This window comes from Canis aureus, chromosome 4, assembly GCF_053574225.1.
Source record: "Canis aureus isolate CA01 chromosome 4, VMU_Caureus_v.1.0, whole genome shotgun sequence".
Lineage (NCBI taxonomy): Eukaryota > Metazoa > Chordata > Mammalia > Carnivora > Canidae > Canis > Canis aureus.
Genome location: NC_135614.1, coordinates 4,886,401 through 4,912,037, shown reverse-complemented (window position 1 = coordinate 4,912,037; position 25,637 = coordinate 4,886,401). Strand labels below are relative to the sequence as shown.

General features: G+C 40.1%; 1 protein-coding gene and 1 pseudogene across 1 annotated transcript in view; both read right to left on the bottom strand.

The window, feature by feature from the left end:
• Positions 1-12,040, bottom strand: part of HEATR1 (HEAT repeat containing 1) — a 46,327-nt gene extending 34,287 nt beyond the window's left edge. The window contains exons 1-12 of the mRNA XM_077894391.1: positions 11,921-12,040; positions 11,478-11,651; positions 10,690-10,906; positions 8,560-8,701; positions 7,421-7,522; positions 6,645-6,785; positions 4,715-4,926; positions 4,429-4,562; positions 3,117-3,219; positions 2,118-2,228; positions 1,431-1,548; positions 269-376 (exon numbers count right to left, since the gene is read on the bottom strand). Of these exons, the coding sequence (XP_077750517.1) occupies positions 269-376; positions 1,431-1,548; positions 2,118-2,228; positions 3,117-3,219; positions 4,429-4,562; positions 4,715-4,926; positions 6,645-6,785; positions 7,421-7,522; positions 8,560-8,701; positions 10,690-10,906; positions 11,478-11,619 (1,530 nt within the window). The 5' untranslated portion in view covers positions 11,620-11,651; positions 11,921-12,040. The remainder of the gene's footprint in view (positions 1-268; positions 377-1,430; positions 1,549-2,117; positions 2,229-3,116; positions 3,220-4,428; positions 4,563-4,714; positions 4,927-6,644; positions 6,786-7,420; positions 7,523-8,559; positions 8,702-10,689; positions 10,907-11,477; positions 11,652-11,920) is intronic.
• A 6,106-nt stretch (positions 12,041-18,146) lies between these two features.
• On the bottom strand, positions 18,147-25,132 carry LOC144312015 (glyceraldehyde-3-phosphate dehydrogenase pseudogene; annotated as a pseudogene).
• Between the last annotated feature and the right edge of the window lie 505 nt (positions 25,133-25,637).

Genomic DNA, 25,637 nt, shown 5'->3' with positions numbered 1-25,637 from the left:
TCTCAAGAACTAGCAAGTAGACAAATATCCCAATGTGAAATTTAGAACAGAATCTATGTTCTGTCACTGATGGAGAAGGGAAAATGAAATCAAAACATGTGGAGAAAGACAGTAACTGTAATTACAATACATAACGCTAAAAATACTTACCTTATGTCTATAAATTACACAGTATCAATTATAGTTGGTAACCTCAATTTCTTATTCTAGAATGTCACTGTTCACCACAAGGACGAATATATCACAAATGAGGCTATTTGATACAAACCTCTGATGTTTTCATGATATTTTTCAGATGATTAATGGCCAGAATTCTCACCGGAGCAAGTGGATGATTCAGACTGAGCATCAAAGAGGTATCAGAATCTGCTAAAAACTACAGGATTCATCACAATCACCAAATGATTTCACCATTAAATCTCAGCATCTGATCAAGAATAAAAACTAGAGAAAACTGCCCTAAAATGCCCAACATATTTGGTAACCACCATCTAATTTCAGAAATCAAGTAAAATACTCGTCTCTGAATCATGGTATGAGTTACAACAGATGAAAAAGAAATGTGTATTGTTAATGTTGTGATTTTGAGTACATGTGTCTGTGTGTAGGTTTATTTAGTGAGGCAATTTTATTAAGTAATTTTGCATTCTTTCTGTATATCTGAGTCTAGCCTAAGAAGCATCTAAAATAAATCACTGTATTAGCACCTAAATGAAAATATAACTTTAAAAATTGGTCACTGAAGACAGAAAGCAATTCATATAAATGACCCAACAATGATAGTCGAATGAATGACTGAATATAATCAGACTAAGAAGGATATTTGTCTATCATTCCAAGATTTGGAAATGAAATGCCATGAAAGATGAAAGTCTAAGTATGGAAGAGAAAAACCAAAACAATCACATTTTTCTTCATAATATTTACTTTCAAGGCCAATTGTAAGAACTGCTTACCTGTCTAACTTCTAGTAAAAAGATTTAGGGTGAATTACCAAGAAATTTCTGAAGTTCTAACATGATCGTGAAATTAAAATCCACCTCCTTTTTCCTAATCAGTGACTTAAATAGCCACATGTGGCTAGTGGGTACTGCACTGGAAGTTGCAGCTATGGGAGAAAAATAAGGACACACTGGAAACTAAGTGAAGCTACGTTCTGGTGATTGCTAATGATTATTTGTAACATTTCCGGACAATACTTTTCCTAAATAAGTATTGCACTGTTTTTTAAATCACCGTGCCTTTCCAATGATTTGACTCCTGCCTCACAGCCTTACTTAAGGGGACTAGGTAAATTGTATTAAACCATATCTGTCCATAAAACTTTCCAAAGAAATGAGCGAAGTAGGAAATTTCCTTCCAGAGCTCTTCAAGTAACCATACAAACCACATACCCATAACTGCAGTAATTCCTCTGAAGAAAAATTTACCTGATACTTCCCTCCACTTGTAGAAAGAGAAATAAACTGATGAAAAAGCTCTTGTTTTTTTAGATCTGTAATTTCTTTTAGGCGGTCCTCTAGTACAATATCTAATGTTCTAGGATATCTGGGAAGAAATTAAAGAGTTAATTATTCTTAGTGATGTTACTGACCACACGCACCAATACATAAATGAAACTTAAAAATTCCTGAGACTAAGACTTAAAAATTTTTTTTTTTATTTTTATTTATTTATGATAGTCACACACACACAGAGAGAGAGAGAGAGGCAGAGACACAGGCAGAGGGAGAAGCAGGCTCCACGCACCGGGAGCCCGACGTGGGATTCGATCCCGGGTCTCCAGGATCGCGCCCTGGGCCAAAGGCAGGCGCTAAACCGCTGCGCCACCCAGGGATCCCAAGACTTAAAATTTTAACAAATGGTATATGTAAAACCAAATGATGTTAATCAAGTTACTATGCCTATTCTCATTGTAACGTCTCTCTATAAAAAAAACTATACTCTCTACAGTCTCCACACAGCCACTACTTCCTATATGAAAATATTTCAAATATACCTGAATCCCCTAGCTGTCTTCCGGGGTGGGTGGGGTGGGGTGGGGAGGGCTCTTTAAAATTCATTCCAATGTGACCTGTGAATCTTCTTTTACAAAACAAGAGGCACAAACAACTTACTTGCTTTCTAGAAGTCTGATAAGTGGAAGAAACTGTTCATTAAGCAAAGATACTTTATCAGGATGGATTTCTTCCTGTGAACTATATGAAATATACTCTTCAAAAAGAAGGCTGCAAAACAAAACAAGTATCAGCAGACATGAGAGCTACTATTTACGTACCCATTATGTTCCAGATGCTTTAGAAATATTATCTACCATACTTCCACAAGGTAGAAGTCATTCTCACTTTACACATACAAAAACGGGGGCTAAGAATTCTTGTAAGTGGCCTGAGATCAAAGGAGAACCAGCATAGCCAACACTTGGTGAGACCTCCTGTGCCGCAAGTAGAGTAGGTTTGCAAACTCAGTTTGATCTTGGGGCCCACACTCTCAACAGTACTTCCCGCATTTACCCTCATTTAATTCACAAGCCAACTCTGTGAGCGACAGGCAGGAATGACACACACCAGCAGACAGGCCACTTTACACAATAGCAAAACCAGATCCAGGCCGTTCTGACCTTCAGAATCTACTACTCTGCTGAAAATGAGAGAGGCAGTCCAAGTCTGACTGCAATGCCTACATTATTTTCACTTGTATCAAGTTGCCCTTTAAGTAAAAAAAGAAAATGGGAAACAACTATCTTTACAGAAAAGGAAGAAATACCCTCTACTTCACCAACCCTCAGTATTAAGTTTCTAATTGATACTTACTCAATGACAACTGTGAGGTATTGTTTCAGGCATTTTGATGCATTTATTAACAGGCAACTCTATATAGCCACTAGTTACATGAAGCTATAACCCAAATTTAGCTTAATTTTCCATGATCGCACATAAGCACTAAAGAGAAATTACTTTTTCCTTCTATTGTCACAACTATCGCACTAAGTACTTATAATTAATGAGATGATACGGATAAATAAAAAAGTACATCATAAAGACATACTGGAATAGTGCTAATCAAGTCTGAAAAGAAAAATATAAATCAAAAGCACATCAAAAATAATAGCTCACCTAGCTAACAAATGGTCTAAGTTGTTCTTCAGTGATATATTTGAAAGTATAGCTTCTAAATGTCTCCTGTAAATTTGTCCATCCATACCTTCAGTTTCTTCTCCTTAAGTATACAACATAAAGTAAAATTGGTAAAAATTTCTTGCACTTACATTATTAAATTTATTTACAGCAGAAAATATTTCTATAGGAATAACTTTGAACCATATCCATCAGTGTCCAGCTTTTTACTGGTTTATAAAACTGCATATCACCTATTTAGCCTCTGAAATTTTTTACAACATTTTTGTATATACTACTCTCATCTATACTTTACCTGAAATTCTCTATTTTTAGTAAGTTATTCATGGCCGTCTTATTAAAATAGAAGTCCAAAAAATAGTCATTCCAGGTCATATTACAAGTGGTTGAATTTAGGACCCAAGCCTAATCTCAATAAACTAGCTCGGAAAACAGGATCAACTTTCATCTCAATATGTCTTACTGATCTTCTAATTCCAGATTGACTACAGATGTATCACAAATAAGATGTTGGCCCTGCCTTCAAAGATTGTGACATTACTCACCACCACCAGAAGAGGAAAAACATACTTTTATACATGCTAGCCACATTTCTGAAACACATATGTAAACCAAGATGTGGTTAAATAAACCTAATCTTCCCATAAATTGACATAATTTAGAGATGTCTTCCTTAGTACCTCTTTCTTAGTCTAAGTGGCAATAGCACCAAGTATTTCTTCATGTCCTTCTGTATTCATTAAAGGCTAAAAAGCATATATTGGAAATAATCACTTTTAATCATCTTTTTAATGTCTTTTTAAAAGTCTGGGTGTTTACCTATGAGATTTTCCTGGTCTATGGTCAGTGAGTGACTCAAAGGAGGAAAAAATTTCTGGCAACTGAATATTTATTAGAAAATGAATCACTGAAGTTCATTAATACCTAAACAAGAAGAGAAAGTTTTACTTGGCCACATATTTTAATCATTTAAAAATAATTCCATGGTCATCTTCCCGTGGAGACTGTTTAAGAACAGACTTAGAAAGAAAACAAAACAGAATTCTGAGCTTATTATTCAACTAACAAGGATCCCCCTTCAAACAACCTACTTCCCATCCCAAATGTTTTTCACATAAGAATAAATTACACAAAAACAATCAGACAGTAAAAATTTTAAATATCTTAAAGATGTAATCAAAAGCTCGGTTCCTATTTTAAGATAACCTTAGACACTAAGATTCTCAACACAAAATCTAAAGATATTTAATAAGATCTCTTCTCAACACAAAACGTAAAACTACATAGATACCTGTAACATGATTAATGATGGAGACAACCAGATGGGGAAGCATGTAACGCAGAAGAGGACTGATGTCATGTTTTTCAGAAATCCCATGAAGTATTGTAATAAGATCAGGAACATTACACAAGTGAGAAAATGGCCTTTGAAGAAATAAGTACATAAGATGGAACTTTAGAAATCATATAATACATGGCAACTTAAAAACAGTATAAAACTTATCTTTGAAAAGATATATACAAAATAAATTCATTCTCCTGTAATTATTATCATTTCTCAATTCAATTATACATACTTTTTCCCAAGGCTCTCTGGCTTCTGTCTCTGCATGAGCACTATCAAGCAACCTAATCCATCCTTTATCAAAGAGGGAATTTTGGTCAGTGTTTTGATGATCTGCGATGCCAACGAATTAACAAAGGTATCTTCCATTGTCACTTTCACAGAAATCTGACATATTATCATGTACGTTGCAGCTCTGTAATCTGGTAAAGATGACTTCAATCCCTAAATATTTTTTAAGATATAAGAAAAAATGATAAACTATACTATTTAACTCTATTTAAAATGTCACTTTATCTTGACAAATTGAAAATGCCATGTTAAAGATTAATACTGGGATCCCTGGGTGGCGCAGCGGTTTGGCGCCTGCCTTTGGCCCAGGGCGCGATCCTGGGGACCCGGGATCGAGTCCCACATCGGGCTCCCGGTGCATGGAGCCTGCTTCTCTCTCTGCCTGTGTCTCTGCCCCTCTCTCTCTCACTGTGTGACTATCATAAATAAATAAATAAAATTTAAAAAAAAAAAAAAAAAAAAAAAAAAAGATTAATACTACCTAACACAGAGTCAACCACTCTTCAGAAGTTGACCTCTTTTTCTTGAGAAGAGATAAGTCTTCTAGATGAGGGATCTCAGAAGGTCTCCCAACTCAAACACCCACTCTTTATGCTAACAGGGGACAACCAGCTTTTCTTTTATAGGCAAACACCTACCAGTGTAAAGGAGACTTCAGAAACAAAACTGTCTCATTAAAGACAATAATTTTGGAACAACGGTAGGAAGTGAAAGTGAGGGTGGGAGGGTTCGCCTCACAAGGCAGCTCCCACCTGAACTTGCAGCACATGCTGGGGGGGCATGTGCCCCCCAACCTCCCCTCTGCTCGTGGACCTACAGAAGCAGGAGCTCGTGCTCCTTCTGCTGGGGGATACAGCAGAAAACAGTCTCTTGAAGGTTTTATGTCCTCATATTTATTTCTTTGTACTTTTTTCCTGTGAGGAGAGCAGACCCACCACTTTCAAGTAGTGCTGCTCTCCTAGGGGGTTAAGGTAGGGAGCAGGGTCCTGTGCCCTCTTCACATTTCTGAATTCACGGGGTTTCTCAGGCCTCTAGCTCCGGGCTGCCCCTGGCCTGGCTCCCCATCCATCTGAGCAACCCTCCAGCCCCGCAAGGGGAACACATCTGGCTTAGAAAATCTAAACCCAGCCCTCGTTTCTGTTCCCTTGGTGTCATGATTTGCATCTGTCGCATTGAAACTGGAAAGCAGTATATCAATGTCTGTGCCAATTTTCGTTCCGTTCCCCATCTCCTCCCCCTTTTTACTTTTTATTTATATAGAATGTGTGCTGTTTAACGACAGAATGACCACTCCTTCCTCGTGTAGCTGTAAAAGCGCTCCTTCGCTGGGCCACAGTGGCGGCAATCGCTTTGGATCCTTGGCCGCCTGTGTCGTCCCATCTCACACTCAGGCCTGTGGGTTGGTGAAGCCAGCACAGGGCGCGTAAAGGCCTAGAGCCCAGACGTGACCTTCCACAAGGCTTCCACCAAATCCACAGGGAACTTGGAAGGGTGATAGGCAACAAGGAACTTGGGAAGAAAAAATATTGAGAAGTGCGAGTCATTGTAAAAAGAATGAGAGCCTATGCTCTGATGAGATCTAATCCATTCCTTTTCCAGTGAGTTAACATGACTGTTAAGAAAACAGATCTGGAAGATAGTGGCAGGGCCAAATAGCCAACATTTATTCTTAAGGAGCCCTAATTAAGATCACACTCTGGTTAATTAAGTTTTTAGGACAAGTTTTTTTTTTTAACCAAAAAATTAAGTCTTACCAACCATCTGATACAGGTCTTTAATTTTAAAATATTTATGTCTAAGTGAAACTTTTAAAAAGCCAGGAAATTACTTCAAGTACAAAATAATCTACTTTACATATGAGCAGGACCAACCTTTTGGATGTACGGAAATAGCTTGGCTACTATATTATCCAATTTGTCCTCAGCAGTCACTATGGCAGACACGATGGTAGAAGCATAAAAAGTTAAGAGCACCCTCAATTGAGCTGAACTCCCAGGGTACTCAGTAAAAATCTAGAACAAAAACACAAACATAGCACTTATAAAAGTGAAAGGCCAATTAGATAAAAGTATAAGAATATTTATAGCTCTCAACTACTTCAAGCTGACATGTTCATTTTTACCATATGTAACATTAAGTACACAAATGCAATGGTTCAATTAAACTATGACAAGAATGAACAATCCTCCTGACATTTTTATTTTTTAATTATTTTTAAAAGATTTTATTTATTTATTCATGAGAAACACAGAGAAAGACACAGACATACGCAGAGGGAGAAGCAGGCTCCCCTTGGAGCAGGGAGCCTGATGTGGGACTCAATTCCAGGACGCTGGGATCATAACCTGAGCCAAAGGCAGACGCTTAACCAACTGAGCCACCCAGGTGCCCCCCTCCTGACATTTTTGATCATCTTTCTTTAAACAGTCATTATAAACAGAATTTGGCAAGAGGAGAATAATTTATATTGGAGGAAAACTCCTTTGGTGATGAAAGACTGATCAAATTGCTCATGTTCCCCAACAGTATGTCACTCAAGGGGAACTTCTTCAAAGTACAGTCATTAGGAAATGCCTTAGCAGGCCTTCTTCACTGAAAGCAAGCAATTTTTTAATGGAATTATACAGTCATGGAATATACTACTCACCTTCACCGATTTGGTCACCAGACTACAAATGAAATCCATGAAACCAAGATCTTTGTAGCAGTGGGTAATCAAAGTTCCTCTAGCTAAGGGCACTCCGTGTTGCTGTTAGAGACAGAAAGAACCAACTATCATTAAGGACATTCATCAACTGATTATTATTTTTAAAAGTACCTGTCACAGTAACAGCTTCATATTGGTACAGTTCATTAATACAAAATACAGTCTCTCCATACACCTACCTGGTGGTAGAGATAGGATTAACATACAAAATTGTTGCAAACTTTAGAAATCCAGAAGTCAACAGTGAGGGTGCAGGTACTCAGTAAATATTGCCTACTTACCATGTTTTGCATTTTGATATGTTTTTATCTAAATCTCTAGATTCTTAGGAACTCTACTAGTTAAATTGGGTTGTCTCTGCTTTATAATAACACTAGTAATAGAAATAGACTAAGAACACAGAGAACTTATGCTGCTATTCCTACCTCTTAGCATCATGCATGGCATGTACTGGGTGCTCAATAAATATTGAGCAAAACAAAAGTTTGCGGGATCCCTGGGTGGCGCAGCGGTTTGGCACCTGCCTTTGGCCCAGGGCGCAATCCTGGAGACCCGGGATCGAATCCCACATCGGGCTCCCGGTGCATGGAGCCTGCTTCTCCCTCTGCCTGTGTCTCTGCCTCTCTCTCTGTGTGTGTGACTATCATAAATAAATAAAAATTAAAAAACAAAACAAAACAAAAGTTTGCATACTTGAAATGTGTGTTTAGAGAGCATCAGTGTCTGTGTATAGAGGTAGGAAAAAAAAAATGAAAATGGTCTTGATGTTATTAGGAGAGGGAGTAGTTTGATACACTTTATAATGGTTGGCTTTCTCTTCCTGAACACTCTTTAGTTGAAGCGCTTTACATTCAAACTCTTAAACTATAATTCCAACTAAAAACTCTCATTCCTTTCTTTTTACTAATTCTGATCACTGACCTCACTATCATCATGCAGAAAGTTAACTCTTTTCATGTTCCTACAGTCTGTTAGTCTCCTACAGTCTGTTAGTCTACTTTTGTTCCCATTTGTCCTCCTCCTAGGCTGAACTGCCATGTTCAATATTCAGTAAAATACGTGTCATTCAACAATCATACCTTAACTGGTGACAACCAAAACCATTTGTGCTTTGGATTATTAATTTTTAGAAGCTGTATAACCCGTACAAATATTCTTGTCTCATGGTATGGTAGAACACAAGCAATGAGGCTATCTTGATTATAAAGATGGATATGAAACCTAGGGGGGGAGAAAGCAAACAATTCAAACTGACACAAACCTACAAGCACATATTTCCTTACATGTCCAAATTGCATATCAATGAGCTCAAACTACTCAGAATAAATATCAGTGAAAACAAGCACACAACTATAAGCAAGATAAAAGCACTAAATGATAAGTCTCTATTTTGCATTAAAGTACTCATCAGTAGGGTTCAGTCAACTCTTAGTAACATTTTAGAATATTCAGTATCAAAATTTACATTCCATTCACTTTCTCTTGGCTTTTTTTTTTAAACCTATTATTAATAAAACTATGTGATTACTGTGGTCAAACCAACAGAAAAGCAATGGGTCAACTAAGCAGTAAAGCTTGGCTTCTCTCAGTGCTCTGAAATTCACCTTTCGCAGCTTCCTCAGCTTACCTAATTATCAGAATTCTAAAACCAGAAGACTAATGAAAATCACATTACTTTCTTTGAATTAAAAAAAACTGTCAAAGGGACGCCTGGGTGGCTCAGCGGTTGAGCATCTGCCTTCAGCTCAGGTCATGATCCCAGGGTCCTGGGATTTAGTTCCACATTGGGCTCCCTACAGAGAGCGTGCTTCTCCCTCTGCTTGTGTCTCTGCCTCTCTCTCTCTGTGTCTCTCATGAGTAAATAAATCTTTTAGAAAATTAAAAATAAAATTTAAAAACTGTCAAATTACAAACATGTATAATTTGTCCCTAACTTCACAAAACTTTGTATTGGCTCCTCTACCATAATAAGAGGTTCATTAATTACATCAGATACATTAAATCCTTTCTAGCCTTGAAGACTGAGCTCAAATGTCTCCTTTCTCAGAATGCTTTTCCTAATTCTCCCAGTGAAGTGCTCTCTTACATGTCCATCTAAACTCTAAACTTACTAGCCAAGATGCTACTTTCTCCATGAAGCTTTCCTCAACTACCTCAGGCAACACACAACACACCCCAAACTTTGCATATACCTTTATTTCAAAACAACAATCAAGGGCAGCCTACTTATCTTGTGTTAATTTAATGTTTGCTTAATAAATAAATTACATCAATAAATAATAAAGGTACTCCTTATACTAATGATCTATTGGGGGCAGGGAATTAAATGCTATAAGAAAAAGGTAAATATTACAGACTTATAGTTTTTTGTCCGATGACTCTAATGTTCTGATAATCAGAAGACCCAAATTAAACTTATATTTTCTGAATAAGTCACTTGCTTCCAGAAGGGAAATCACTTTATCCCCATGTCTCCTATTAATGAAATGGAGCTCTTTCTACTTCTAAAACATGTAACACATGGCAGAATAAACAAGATTGTGTAGGCTGTGATGTGATGGCCATTAAGTGAGAAAGTAAACTGAGGATACTTACGGAGACAATTTCCAAAGAGGATAAAAGACCAAACCTTGGAAACAGTCTTGTATCTCAGTTTACTAGATGTGGGACTCAGGTAACTTAATGATGCCTCAATTTTGTAAGTTGTAAAATGGGGATAATAAAGCTATCTTCCCACAGGAATGCTGTGAACATTGAGATAGTGCATGCAAAGTACTTACAACAGAAGCTGGTACAAAAATGTTCAATGCATATTAGCTATTGTTGTTTTTCTTAAGTTACAATATTTTAGAGAATACTATTTGCCTCCTCCCAAAGCATTGGTTTGGTTATTTGGGCAAGAAAGAGGTTTCAGATTCTCTTTGCTTCAAGTATGCAGTAACAATTTGTCATGGCAAAGTAAACATGAGCTCCTTAGAACAACTCAAGCTGGCCTATTAACTAGATCCCCAAGAGTTCTAGTTCTCGATATCAACAAAAGTTGAGTTTAACAAGGAGGCATGCTTACCTAACCCAACAGAGATGGTGTTAATCTCTTAACAGACCTAATTTCTCAGCTTTAAGTGGGTTTAAGTGCTCTCGTTGCTTAAGTTTTTTAAAAAGGTCAAAGCTGTTAGCCCGTAATTCTTTCTATAAATTTTATATGCTACCTGTGAATCAACCACTCCAGACACTTCTGTGCTGGCTTCAGCAGGAAGTAAGGAGACAAATGAATAAGAAATAATGAAATGTTTTCATCCAGCTGTTTGTTCACTGCTTTGGTCTGAACGCTGCGCTCCAGTGTTTTTGCTAGCTGGCTGAACAACGGTGCTTCAAATTGCTCAAAGGAAGGGTCGATCCCCAGCAGCTCTTCCAGGCCAGTGCATCCTAGGAAAAGGCCGGTTTATTTAACAATTCTTTGCAAGCAAACTCATCTCGCTCCTCTTTTACAGTTTTACTTACCCCCAAAATCTCTGTATTTCTTCGGCAAGTATAATCTATGATACGGTCCCAAACACAGATTTCTAGTTTTCAACATAAAAGATAAATCCTATCTTTCCAACCAGGAAAAATAGAAAGTTCTGCCTGGCAGGAGCCAGTCTTTTAAAAAGCAAACAAACAAAAAATCCCACAACATAACACAACAACAACAACAAAAATACCCTTTCAGTAACCAGGCCTCCTGCAGCCCAGCCACCGCCTCCTCCCTTTTTGAGCTGTCCTTCTTCGCTCTACAAATTAACTTCCCTAACCTTGTTTCTTCATCTGGGAAATTTAGATACCGGTACCTGCACAGTTTTCAAGCATCTAGAACATGGCTGTCATTCTCTCTCCCTGAACAACATAATCCAACAAGTTAGAAACTGTTAAGGAAGAGGGAGGGTCAGAAGAGAAAACGATAGTCACATCCGCGAGAAATGCTTCACAGATTTTCTCAGTTAACGGGTGGATCGCTCACCAATGGCAAAGGCGGTGTCCCTGTCGACGGTGGCCGCTTCCTTGGGGTCAAACAACAAAGAAGCAACTTCATCTCTTGATAACAGGCTGCGGTCACTCTGAGGGAGGGCGAGTCGCTGGAGTTGCTGGGCTAAGGACGTCATCTCTGACGCCGGCAGATCTCTAAAAACACCGGCTAGGAAACAAAACCACCGTGAAAAGTCTCCAGGAAGCTGCAAGGTGGCTTAACTGGGAGCCTCGGACGCCTCACATACAAGTAACCTCCCTCGCAGCCGGCGCCGCACCCCTCTGGCCCGGGACGCACGGCCTCCGCGGAGCAGACACCACAGCAGCAGCTTTAATTAAAGCCCCTGAGGCCGCGCCATGGCTTGCTTCAGCCCCGACTCCGCAGGACTCGACACCCTCCCTCGGGATAACGCCTACTTCGCTAAAGCCCCTGCTTACCGAGAACTTGACTCGGGGAGGCGCGTACAGACTAACCAGAGCTCACAGCAGCTCCCACACGCCGTCCGAGCGGCCGGCTCTCGCCCGGAAACGCAAAGCACGCTGGGAGAGCTTCCGGCCCCAGGCACTACGGCAAGAGAAGAAGTACAAGCTTGTCAGAAAGGCGATAGGCTGACTGCGCCTCTCTGGGTGGAAGCCCCGCCCCTTCCGCCTCCCAGCGGCTCCTCCGCTGCGGGCTCCGCGTGGGCGTCCTGCGGTGGGCGCCGGAAGGCTTCGGTGCGGGGCGAGCTCCCGTGAGCGTTACGGATCTGTAACTGGAACCTTTCTTTTGACGCCTATATTTATCCAGAGCTTACTGTGTACCACAGATGGCGCCAGGGCTTAAAAATGTGAGCTGTGAAGTCACGTCGGCTGCGCTCAAGGCCCGCGCTGGCGCCCCTGCGCTGTGTGAGCTCCCCGAGCTCTTTCGTCTCTCCGAGTCTGTGACCTCCTCCACCAAGCAGAGAAAGGCTAGGAACTTCGTGAGATGAGCTGCGGGTCGCGCCGTGGGAGCGCTCTGTAAACCCTGCACGCCGCTGCCTTGGAGCTGGAGGGGACCTTCTTGTAACCACTTTGCATTTCTGGAGACCACACGCTGGGATTTTTTTTTTTTTCTTCTTCTTCTTCTTCTATAGTTAACCCCGTTGCGATACAACCTACAAACCGCATTCGCTACCACAGCTCAAAAGTTCTAGGGGTTGCAACAAATGAAGAGGGAGGCATAACGATCTCCCCAGTCAAGACATAGAAAGTGTTCGCCACCCCTGGACGTTCCCTCTTGCTCCTTCGCGGTGATCCCCATCCCACTCCAGGCCCCAAGCACCCGCCTGCTGGCCTCGGCATCATTAGAGGTGAATGTGGCCGGAGACTGTCCCAAGTGAACACACCACCCTCTGTCTCCAAAGCAATGTGTAAGTGCTGCAAATGAGAGTTCTCTCCAAGGAGCTACACAGGACGCAGGAATGATCGGATGTCCTCCTATGCCTTTTCTGGATACAGTCGTTTCTCTCAAGAGATGAACTTTTCGGTACCAAGACGTTAGTCTTTCAACAGCTCTCTTCCCTGAAGATTGTTGGAAACAGTTGCACATTTGGGGGCTCCCTGCTTCTATGCTCAGTGCACATTCTAGTCTTCTATTAACAGAGCTTGTTGTTGTTTTGCTTTAAGAGCATTCAGAACAACCCAAAAATCTCTTCAGTTATTCCTACAGATAGTTAATAATCTTCTTTTTCATGTGGTATTAATTGCCTTAAGAGAGTAACAGGACTTTTAAAAGTCCTGGTGGTATCTACTTTACCTTCACAAACAGATCTCTCAATTTTTTTTTTTTTTTGTCCTAATGTGTCAAGGGAATTTTGCCATCACAAGAGCAATCAGCTTAGGGAGACGTTAAAGTAGTAAGAAAAGAAAATCAGTACCATTTCAACCACAAGACATGTTTGCTTTCTTTCTTTAAAAATTCCTGAGTGCATTTTTAAAAGCTTTATCAAAATGAAAATTAAAAGAAAAGTGCGACGGGTATTTGGATCAACTCTTTGTCAACCAAGAAATAATTCACTGAGAAGGCAAGCAAACAGGCATTTATTTGGACAATGAGAATTGCAGTTCAGGAGACAGATAGGAACTCAAATTGTGCTCTGAGGAAGGTAAGGAGGGGACAAAGATGCAAAGGTGAATGGTCATGAGTGCAGTTCTCATATAGGTCCTCTATGCAAAATAGGAATTGAAAGTATGTTAACTGGAATTGGTTGGATTAATAGATAAATGAGGGATTGAAACTTGTCAGATCAAGTTGCCTCCTTTCAAAGTGGAAGAGTTTGAAAGATTCAGATGTCATGATGATGAGGGAGTTAATTCCAGGTGGAGGGCTTACAGCTGGCAAAAAGTTTATGATTCCTCCAATGAGGATGTGCATAAATTTTTCCTACTTTATGGACTCTCCACCCTATTTAAAAGAGCTAGGCTTAGCTAGGCTTGCTTGCTCCATTTTGAAATCTTTGATACCTTTTTACGTCAGTTCCATTGGTATACAGTGCCATGTTGAATTTTATTTTCGAAGTACACTGGGAAAGTAAGAAAACAAGTCAGAGATTCATAAATACGTATATATGTATTTAAGTATATATATATATATATATATATATATATATACTTAAAATTTTATTTTAAAATATACCATGATCTTGAATTATATCTTCATTTTATTTTTTTTAAGATTTTATTTATTTATTCATGAGAGACACAGAGAGAGAGAGAGAGGCAGAGACACAGGCAGAGGGAGAAGCAGGCTCCATGCAGGGAGCCTGATGTGGGACTCGATTCCAGGTCTCCAGGATCATGCCTTGGGCCAAAGGCAGGCACTAAGCCACTGAGCCACCCAGGGATCCCCCCCTTTTTCTCCATTTTAAAAGAATTCTTTGGATGCATCCTGATTGTTTTCTGATATCTCCTCCTTGGTTTTTGGAACTATACACCCATCTCCTGGTTTGATTATTCAATTGAGGACCAGAACAAACCTACTTTCTCAGTTGTTATTTGAATTTAAAATATCAGTTGTCTAAAAATCCTTTTCATAGCTTTTGCTATTTACATTCATTAAATTCATAACTTTAACTATAACTGATACATATTTCTTGATGCAAGCAAGGATAAACATGGTTTTCAGAGATGGTATTTTAAACATATGTTTTTTCATCTGATGAAGGATGACATTACAGAGGAGTGATGAATTCTGTTCTTCATTTCAATCACTGTTCAAGGCAAGGACTCTACCTCCACTCCACAGTTTCTAACAGTCATTTGAAGGAATAAGTTGTTTTTAAAGGATACTCTCCCACTTTCACCCTACCTCTTTTAGTCTCTGGTATTGGTATTTTGGTTCGTTCCAGGTGTACTTTATACTAGGTAGGCATATAGTGGTGAACAAGACAGCTGGGCTTTCTACTCTTATGGAATCTATTTTCCACCAGGAAGAGACAAACAGTAAGCAAATAGATAAACCAGAAAAGCGTCAAGTAATGTGATAAGTACGCTAGTGACATTACTACAAAGCCATAGATAGGCTAAAAGACATTAGTGTAAGTATTTAAAAGTTACAAGTCAACCTAACACACTATTGACTCCTCCTCTACTGATAACTGTTATAACCTACAGCTTTGACAAGTAAACATTTATAATGACAAAATAAAAAAATTTTTATATGAATGAAAGATGACAAAATATAAAAGATGACAGTATTTAATTATTGTATCTGTCTGGGTAAAATGTTGATTGGCTGATAATTTTGGATGAGTAATAAAGACATATAGAGCTAAAGCATTCCTATATATTTATCTCATAAAGTTTTGCCTTCATTTCGGCAAAATTACCAATTATGTTGTTTAACCCAGATTTTCACAAATTGTGTTGACAAAAATGATCAAAAAGATTAAAAAATTTTAATTATATTCAAAGTATACAAAACAAATATATTTTCATAAAAACATGAACTAAGTAAAAAGTCAATACATTTTATTTTTCACTTGTTTTCAACAGTTATCTTTCTTTTAAGAAGATAAAACCAATCACAATTAATGACAAAATTTCAAATAAAATTAAAGATGAAGTTTTTTTATTTTTGGTAAATCTTATTACCTTGTTAAATATATTTACAAGGGGTACCTGGGTGGCTCAGTCAGTTAAACGTTTGACTTCAGCTCAGGTAAGGATATCAGGGTCCTTGAGATCCCAGGGGAATCTGTCTCCTTGCTCAGTGGGGGATCTGCTTCTCACTCTACCTCAGCCCCTCTGCCTGCTTGTGCTCTCTCTCTCTCTCGCAAATAAATAAAATTCTTTCACAAAACATAAATTATGCACAAGCTTGCCATTCAATCTCCAACTAGTTGACAGTGTATAGAATTAGTATCACCCTTCATTCATGTTACATCTATATCTACCTATTTTCAAATTTAACTCATATGAATTGCTCAATATTGTAAACACTCTTCAGCTATCATATCCAATTATTGAGATATACGTTGCTAGTTCATGAGTATATCCAGACCCATAAATTGGAAAACAAAAGGAAACAAGAAATTATGTTTGGAACTATTTAGAAGTAACAATTATGCAGAAATCATATTATGTTCATGCAGTCTGAAGGGAAGAATGTGACAAGTTAATTAATTTGTCTTTTTTTCCTATCTAAGCCCTTTTACATTCAAATCTTCCTTACACCTGACACAGTGTCCAGAAGCAGTATAGCTCATAAACATTCAGTGCATTCAAACAGAGTTTTCTTTTAGTTGAGGACACAGAACAAGAGACCAGTTTCCTGATGCTTAAACACACAAATCAGAGACTGGATGTTCAGATTATACTACAGAAGTGCTAAAAGGCAGATGTTGAGGGACAGGCTCCTACATTTTTAAACAAATTTTTAAAATATATTTGTAATATGTAGTCTGTAGGCCTTAATTAGGTCCAAGGATGGTGTTGAAGACAAGGCTTTCTCATGCTTACTGGTGAATCCCTGCTGTCAATCCCTGGGGTGTGGATGACAGTAAATATTTATTGGCTGAACAAATGAGTGAGTGAATGTAAATATGTGTAAACTGTATATGTATGTATCTCTTTCCTGTTCAGGAAATGTATATCAGAATGTAAGTGAATGAAAGTAGTATTGCTACAGTAATGACTTAGATATATTCTAACTGTAAAAAAAGCAAATTATTCAGAAACTTGGAGGTTTGTTTTTTTTTTTTTGTACATTATTTGTATCATATATCACAACTGATGGAGCACTACTTGAAAATATATCAGTTGGTGAGAAATGAAATAAGATATATGTAATGAAGCATGTCAATTCAGCATGTGAAATCTACACTGGAGTCAAGTGGCAACAAATACATGATTAGTTCAATGAACAAGAAGTTAATATTTGTTCTTCATCTTATGTCCCAAAGTCATTTACATTATTATGAATTTGAGCACTTGTGGTCATGTCACCATAAATGGCAATTATTTTTCTGGTTGTTTTGCCATGCAGTGGTGGGGAGCTAGGAGTTGAAAAAATAAAAATAATAATAAAATAAAAAGACTCGGCAAGCAATTGGAGTTAAGTGCCAGATACAGCTCCAGGAACCAGCAGATGGCACTAAAGCATTTTACCGACCCTCAGAGGGCATTAAGCAGCATCCCTAGGTAACATTTTCAAATTTAAAAAGCTTTCAAACTTTTTAAATTTGAAAATTGTGTACAATTATATAAAAATCGGTTCATAGAATTTTCTGTATAAGGTGCAATAAAAGGAAGGCCTTTTAAATATTTAGAGACCCAGAGGACTCCAGAGGACTTGACAATGTTTAGATTTTCTTAGCTAATGAGAATTATTCAGTCATCTGTTTAATAAACACATGAAACTGTAGGTATGGGTGTCCTGAATCCCTTTCCCCACCCCACCTCGTCCTAGGTTAATTTCCATTGAATATTTGCTCTGAGGGAGATTTTTGTGTTGAAGAGTGATGGTGAAGTAAAGAACTGGGAAAGCCAGCAAGGAGAAATTAATAGCAACATAATGACAAAGAGTTATCAGAAAATCCAGGGAAGTTTAGGTGATTGGTGTGGAGGGGAAGGATTCAGCTCTCTGTGAGCTGGATTTGAAAAATGGGGATAGAGAAAGGACTGAGGGATAAATTGAATAAAAGATCAGCTCCATGTGTGAGATGGTATTAGATAGGAAATAGAGAAAAAAAATAAAAAGTTTTCTTCATGTTACATTTGTATTCTCCTTTTGATATTTTTTTTTTTTTTTTGGTCTGGGTACTGTATACTTTATTGATGGTACATGACAAGGTAGGGCTCCCCAGGTCCCTCCCCTTCTTCAGGAATTCTAAGATGGGAATTCTGTAGAGGTCGGGAGATTCTCAGTGTGCTGGAGGATGAGTAGGGACAAGGACTCCCCAGCAGCTGAGGGCCTCTCTCTTCCCGTTGCTCTTGATGGGCCTACTGGTCCAGGGGGCTATTAGTCCTTGGAGGCCATGTTGCTCCACCACCCAGTTGCTATAGCCAAATTAATTGTCATACCAGGAAATGAGCTTTACACAGTGGTCATTGAGAGCAATGCCAGCCCAGAATCAAAGGTGGAAGAGTAAGAGACAACCTGGTCCTCAGTGGAGCCCAACATGCCCTCAAGGGGGCCCTCCGATGCCTATTTTACCACCTTCTTGATGTCATCATATATGGCAGCTTTCTCTAGGTAGCACAACTGACACGTTGGGGGTGGGAACACTGAAAGCCATGCCAGTGAACTTCCCATTAAGCTCAGAGATGGAAGGGGGAGGAGCAAGACAGCGGGAGAGTAGGGTCCCCAAATCACCTGTCTCCACCAAATTACCTAGAAAACCTTCAAATTATCCTGAAAATCTATGAATTCGGCCTGAGATTTAAAGAGAGACCAGCTGGAACGCTACAGTGAGAAGAGTTCGTGCTTCTATCAAGGTAGGAAGACGGGGGAAAAGAAATAAAGGAACAAAGGCCTCCAAGGGGGAGGGGCCCGCGAGGAGCCGGGCTGAGGCCGGGGCGAGTGTCCCCAGGACAGGAGAGCCCCGTCCCGGAGGAGCAGAGGCTGCACCGACCTTCCCGGGGGAAAGGGGCTCGCAGGGAGTTGGAGCAGGACCCAGGAGGGCGGGGATGCCCTCGGGCTCCCGGGGACACTAACAGACACCTGCGCCCCGGGAGAGTGCGCCGAGCTCCCTAAGGGCTGCAGCGCGCACGGCGGGACCCGGAGCAGCTCGGGGGGCTCGGGGGCGGCTCCGCGGAGGGGGCTGCGGGGCGGGAGCAGCTCGGGGGGCTCGGGGGCGGCTCCGCGGAGGGGGCTGAGGGGCGGGAGTGCGAATCCACCAGCGCAGGCCCCAGAGCACATGGCGCCGGGACACAGCCCAGGATCCGGCCTCCCCCGGGACAGGCAGAGGCCGGGAGGGCCCAGGACAGCGAGGACGCTCCTGCCCCAGCTGAGCAGATCAGCGGCCCCGCCCCGGAGCCTCCAGGCCCTGCAGACGGAGTTCCTGCCAGAGCTGAATCCAGGTTTCCAGAGCTGCCCCGCCACTGGGGCTGTTCCTCCTGCGGCCTCACGGGGTAAACACCCCCCACTGAGCCCTGCACCAGGCAGGGGCACAGCAGCTCCCCCAACTGCTAACACCTGAAAATCAGCACAACAGGCCCCTCCCCCAGAACACCAGCTGGACGGACAAGTTCCAGGGGAAGTCAAGGGACTTAAAGTACACAGAAACACAAGATACTCCCCCGTGGTTCTTTTTTTGTTTGTTTGTTTTTGTTTTTGTTTTGCTTTTTGATTTGTATCCTTCCCCCACCCCCTTTTTTTCTCCTTTCTTTTTCTTTCTCTATTTCTTCCTTTTTTTTTCGTTTTTTTCTTCCCTTTTTTTTCTCTTTCTCTTTTCTTTCCTTCTTTCTCTCCTCTCTTTTTCTCTTTTTCCCAATACAACTTGCTTTTGGCCACTCTGCACTGAGCAAAATGACTAGAAGGAAAAGCTCACCTCAAAAGAAAGAATCAGAAACAGTCCTGTCTCCCACAGAGTTACAAAATCTGGATTACAATTCAATGTCAGAAAGCCAATTCAGAAGCACTATTATACAGCTACTGGTGGCTCTAGAAAAAACTATAAAGGACTCAAGAGACTTCATGACTGCAGAATTTAGAGCTAATCAGGCAGAAATTAAAAATCAGTTGAATGAGATGCAATCCAAACTAGAAGTCCTAACTACGAGGGTTAAGGAGGTGGAAGAACAAGTGAGTGACATAGAAGACAAGTTGATAGCAAAGAGGGAAACTGAGGAAAAAAAGAGACAAACAATTAAAAGACCATGAAGATAGATTAAGGGAAATAAACGACAGCCTGAGGAAGAAAAACCTACGTTTAATTGGGGTTCCCGAGGGCGCCGAAAGGGCCAGAGGGCCAGAATATGTATTTGAACAAATCATAGCTGAAAACTTTTCTAATCTGGGAAGGGAAACAGGCATTCAGATCCAGGAAATAGAGAGATCCCCCCCTAAAATCAATAAATACCGTTCAACACCTCGACATTTAATAGTGAAGCTTGCAAATTCCAAAGATAAAGAGAAGATCCTTAAAGCAGCAAGAGAGACAAGAAATCCCTGACTTTTATGGGGAGGAGTATTAGGGTAACAGCAGACCTCTCCACAGAGACCTGGCAGGCCAGAAAGGGCTGGCAGGATATATTCAGGGTCCTAAAGGAGAAGAACATGCAACCAAGAATACTTTATCCAGCAAGGCTCTCATTCAAAATGGAAGGAGAGATAAAGAGCTTCCAAGACAGGCAGGAACTGAAAGAATATGGGACCTCCAAACCAGCCCTGCAAGAAATTTTAAGGGGGACTCTTAAAATTCCCCTTTAAGAAGAAGTTCAGTGGAACAGTCCGCAAAAACAAGGACTGAATAGATATCATGATGACACTAAACTCATATCTCTCAATAGTAACTCTGAATGTGAACGGGCTTAATGACCCCATCAAAAGGCGCAGGGTTTCAGACTGGATAAAAAATCAGGACCCATCTATTTGCTGTCTACAAGAGACTCATTTTAGACAGAAGGACACCTACAGCCTGAAAATAAAAGGTTGGAGAACCATTTACCATTCAAATGGTCCTCAAAAGAAAGCAGGGGTAGCCATCCTTATATCAGATAAACTAAAATTTACCCCGAAGACTGTAGTGAGAGATGAAGAGGGACACTATATCATACTTAAAGGACCTATTCAACAAGAGGACTTAACAATCCTCAATATATATGCTCCGAATGTGGGAGCTGCCAAATATATAAATCAATTATTAACCAAAGTGAAGAAATACGTAGATAATAATACACTTATACTTGGTGACTTCAATCTAGCTCTTTCTATACTCGATAGGTCTTCTAAGCACAACATCTCCAAAGAAACGAGAGCTTTAAATGATACACTGGACCAGATGGATTTCACAGATATCTACAGAACTTTACATCCAAACTCAACTGAATACACATTCTTCTCAAGCGCACATGGAACTTTCTCCAGAATAGACCACATATTGGGTCACAAATCGGGTCTGAACCGATACCAAAAGATTGGGATCGTCCCCTGCATATTCTCAGACCATAATGCCTTGAAATTAGAACTAAATCACAACAAGAAGTTTGGAAGGACCTCAAACACGTGGAGGTTAAGGACCATCCTGCTAAAAGATAAAAGGGTCAACCAGGAAATTAAGGAAGAATTAAAAAGATTCATGGAAACTAATGAGAATGAAGATACAACCGTTCAAAATCTTTGGGATGCAGCAAAAGCAGTCCTAAGGGGGAAATACATCGCAATACAAGCATCCATTCAAAAACTGGAAAGAACTCAAATACAAAAGCTAACCTTACACATAAAGGAGCTAGAGAAAAAACAGCAAATAGATCCTACACCCAAGAGAAGAAGGGAGTTAATAAAGATTCGAGCAGAACTCAACGAAATCGAGACCAGAAGAACTGTGGAACAGATCAACAGAACCAGGAGTTGGTTCTTTGAAATAATTAATAAGATAGATAAACCATTAGCCAGCCTTATTAAAAAGAAGAGAGAGAAGACTCAAATTAATAAAATCATGAATGAGAAAGGAGAGATCACTACCAACACCAAGGAAATACAAACGATTTTAAAAACATATTATGAACAGCTATACGCCAATAAATTAGGCAATCTAGAAGAAATGGACGCATTCCTGGAAAGCCACAAACTACCAAAAGTGGAACAGGAAGAAATAGAAAACCTGAACAGGCCAATAACCAGGGAGGAAATTGAAGCAGTCATCAAAAACCTCCCAAGACACAAGAGTCCAGGGCCAGATGGCTTCCCAGGGGAATTTTATCAAACGTTTAAAGAAGAAACCATACCTATTCTCCTAAAGCTGTTTGGAAAGATAGAAAGAGATAGAGTACTTCCAAATTCGTTCTATGAAGCCAGCATCACCTTAATTCCAAAGCCAGACAAAGACCCCACCAAAAAGGAGAATTACAGACCAATATCCCTGATGAACATGGATGCAAAAATTCTCAACAAGATACTGCCAATAGGATCCAACAGTACATTAAGAAAATTATTCACCATGACCAAGTAGGATTTATCCCTGGGACACAAGGCTGGTTCAACACCCGTAAAACAATCAATGTGATTCATCATATAAGCAAGAGAAAAACCAAGAACCATATGATCCTCTCATTGGATGCAGAGAAAGCATTTGACAAAATACAGCATCCATTCCTGATCAAAACTCTTCAGAGTGTAGGGATAGAGGGAACATTCCTCGACATCTTAAAAGCCATCTATGAAAAGCCCACAGCAAATATCATTCTCAATGGGGAAGCACTGGGAGCCTTTCCCGTAAGATCAGGAACAAGACAGGGATGTCCACTCTCACCACTGCTGTTCAACATAGTACTGGAAGTCCTAGCCTGAGCAATCAGACAACAAAAAGACATTAAAGGCATTCAAATTGGCAAAGAAGAAGTCAAACTCTCCCTCTTCGCCGATGACATGATACTCTACATAGAAAACCCAAAAGTCTCCACCCCAAGATTGCTAGAACTCATACAGCAATTCGGTAGCGTGGCAGGATACAAAATCAATGCCCAGAAGTCAGTGGCATTTCTATACACTAACAATGAGACTGAAGAAAGAGAAATTAAGGAGTCAATCCCATTTACAATTGCACCCAAAAGCATAAGATACCTAGGAATAAACCTAACCAAAGATGTAAAGGATCTATACCCTCAAAACTATAGAACACTTCTGAAAGAAATTGAGGAAGACACAAAGAGATGGAAAAATATTCCATGCTCATGGATTGGCAGAATTAATATTGTGAAAATGTCAATGTTACCCAGGGCAATATACACGTTTAATGCAATCCCTATCAAAATACCATGGACTTTCTTCAGAGAGTTAGAACAAATTATTTTAAGATTTGTGTGGAATCAGTAAAGACCCCGAATAGCCAGGGGAATTTTAAAAAAGAAAACCATATCTGGGGGCATCACAATGCCAGATTTCAGGTTGTACTACAAAGCTGTGGTCATCAAGACAGTGTGGTACTGGCACAAAAACAGACACATAGATCAGTGGAACAGAATAGAGAATCCAGAAGTGGACCCTGAACTTTATGGGCAACTAATATTTGATAAAGGAGGAAAGACTATCCATTGGAAGAAAGACAGTCTCTTCAATAAATGGTGCTGGGAAAATTGGACATCCACATGCAGAAGAATGAAACTAGACCACTCTCTTGCACCAGACACAAAGATAAACTCAAAATGGATGAAAGATCTAAATGTGAGACAAGATTCCATCAAAATCCTAGAGAAGAACACAGGCAACACCCTTTTTGAACTCGGCCAAAGTAACTTCTTGCAAGATACATCCACGAAGGCAAAAGAAAAAAAAGCAAAAATGAACTATTGTGACTTCATCAAGATAAGAAGCTTTTGCACAGCAAAGGATACAGTTAACAAAACTAAAGACAACCTACAGAATGGGAGAAGATATTTGCAAATGACATATCAGATAAAGGGCTAGTTTCCAAGATCTATAAAGAACTTACTAAACTCAACACCAAAGAAACAAACAATCCAATCATGAAATGGGCAAAAGACATGAACAGAAATCTCACAGAGGAAGACATAGACATGGCCAACATGCACATGAGAAAATGCTCTGCATCACTTGCCATCAGGGAAATACAAATCAAAACCACAATGAGATCCCACCTCACACCAGTGAGAATGGGGAAAATTAACAAGACAGGAAACCACAAATGTTGGAGAGGATGCGGAGAAAAGGGAACCCTCTTACACTGTTGGTGGGAATGTGAACTGGTGCAGCCACTCTGGAAAACTGTGTGGAGGTTGCTCAAACAGTTAAAAATATACCTGCCCTACGACCCAGCAATTGCACTGTTGGGGATTTACCCCAAAGATACAAATGCAATGAAACGCCGGGACACCTGCACCCCGATGTTTATAGCAGCAATGGCCACGATAGCCAAACTGTGGAAGGAGCCTCGGTGTCCAACGAAAGATGAATGGATAAAGAAGATGTGGTTTATGTATACAATGGAATATTACTCAGCTATTAGAAATGACAAATACCCACCATTTGCTTCAACGTGGATGGGACTGGGGGGTATTATGCTGAGTGAAGTAAGTCAGTCGGAGAAGGACAAACATTATATGTTCTCATTCATTTGGGGAATATAAATAATAGTGAAAGGGAATATAAGGGAAGGGAGAAGAAATGTGTGGGAAATATCAGAAAGGGAGACAGAACGTAAAGACTGCTAACTCTGGGAAACGAACTAGGGGTGGTAGAAGGGGAGGAGGGCGGGGGGTGGGAGTGAATGGGTGACGGGCACTGGGGGTTATTCTGTATGTTAGTAAATTGAACACCAATAAAAAATAAATTAAAAAAATATATATATATATATAAAAGAAAAAAAAAAAAAAAAGCTCAGAGATGACCTGCCTACAGCCTTGGTGCCAGTAGAAACACAGTCTGAGCAGCCCCTCAAACTTCCCAGAAGAGCCATCCACAGTCTTCTGGGTGACAGCGATGGCATGGACTGTGGCAATTAGTCCCTCCATGATGCCAAAGTTGTCATGGATGACCTTGGCCAGAGAGGGCAAGCAGTTGGTGGGGCAGAAGGCATTGCTGACAATCTTGAGGGAGTTGTCATACTTCTCATGGTTCATGCCCATCAAAAACATGGGAGCATCAGCAGAAGAGGCAGAGATATGACCCTCTCAGCCCCATCCTTTAAGCGAGCCCCACCCTTCTCCATGGTGTTGAAGACCTCGGTGGACTCCACAGCACACAGCACAGCATCACCCCATTTGATGTTGACAGAATCTCACTCCTTTAAGGTGGAGATGGACTTTCCATTGGTGACAAGTGTCCTGTCCTGAGCCTTGACTGTGCCATTGAATTTGTCAAGGGTAAAATCATACTGGAACATGCAGACCATGTAGTTGAGGTCAATTAAGGGGTCAATGATAGCAACAATATCCACTTTGCCAGAATTAAAAGCAGCCCTGACACAGGTGCTCAATAGCACCAAATCTGTTCACTCCAACCTTTTCCATCATGTCTTGGGGAGGTGGCTGGCACTAGAAGATGCAGCTATTTGTCTAATGTGAAGGAGTAGAGAGCTTCCCTTTGGTATTCTTAAAAGACTTATCTTAAAATTTCAGGTTTTTTTCAATTCTGTCTAGGAGCTAGACTACTATTTTTTGTATTATAACTCTATGCTGTATCTACTTTCAAGACTCAATTTAGTTTAATGTGCTTATGCAAGTATTGCAAATAAAGAGATGAAAATACCATTATTTTCCAGTAATATGATTACTGAGAAAAGCTAAGGATTCAGTTCTAGAAACAACTGGATATACTATGGAATATAAGAAACTAAATAGGTGTGAGTATAAACACACAGACACACACGTGTATACATGTGATGTAGGAAAACAAACTGCAAGATAAAGGCCAATTTCCAATAGCAAAACACACCAAGTATTTGAGAGAAAAATATATAAGATATTTGTGAAGAGAGACGCCTGGGTGGCTCAGTGGTTGAGCGTCTGCCTTTGGCTC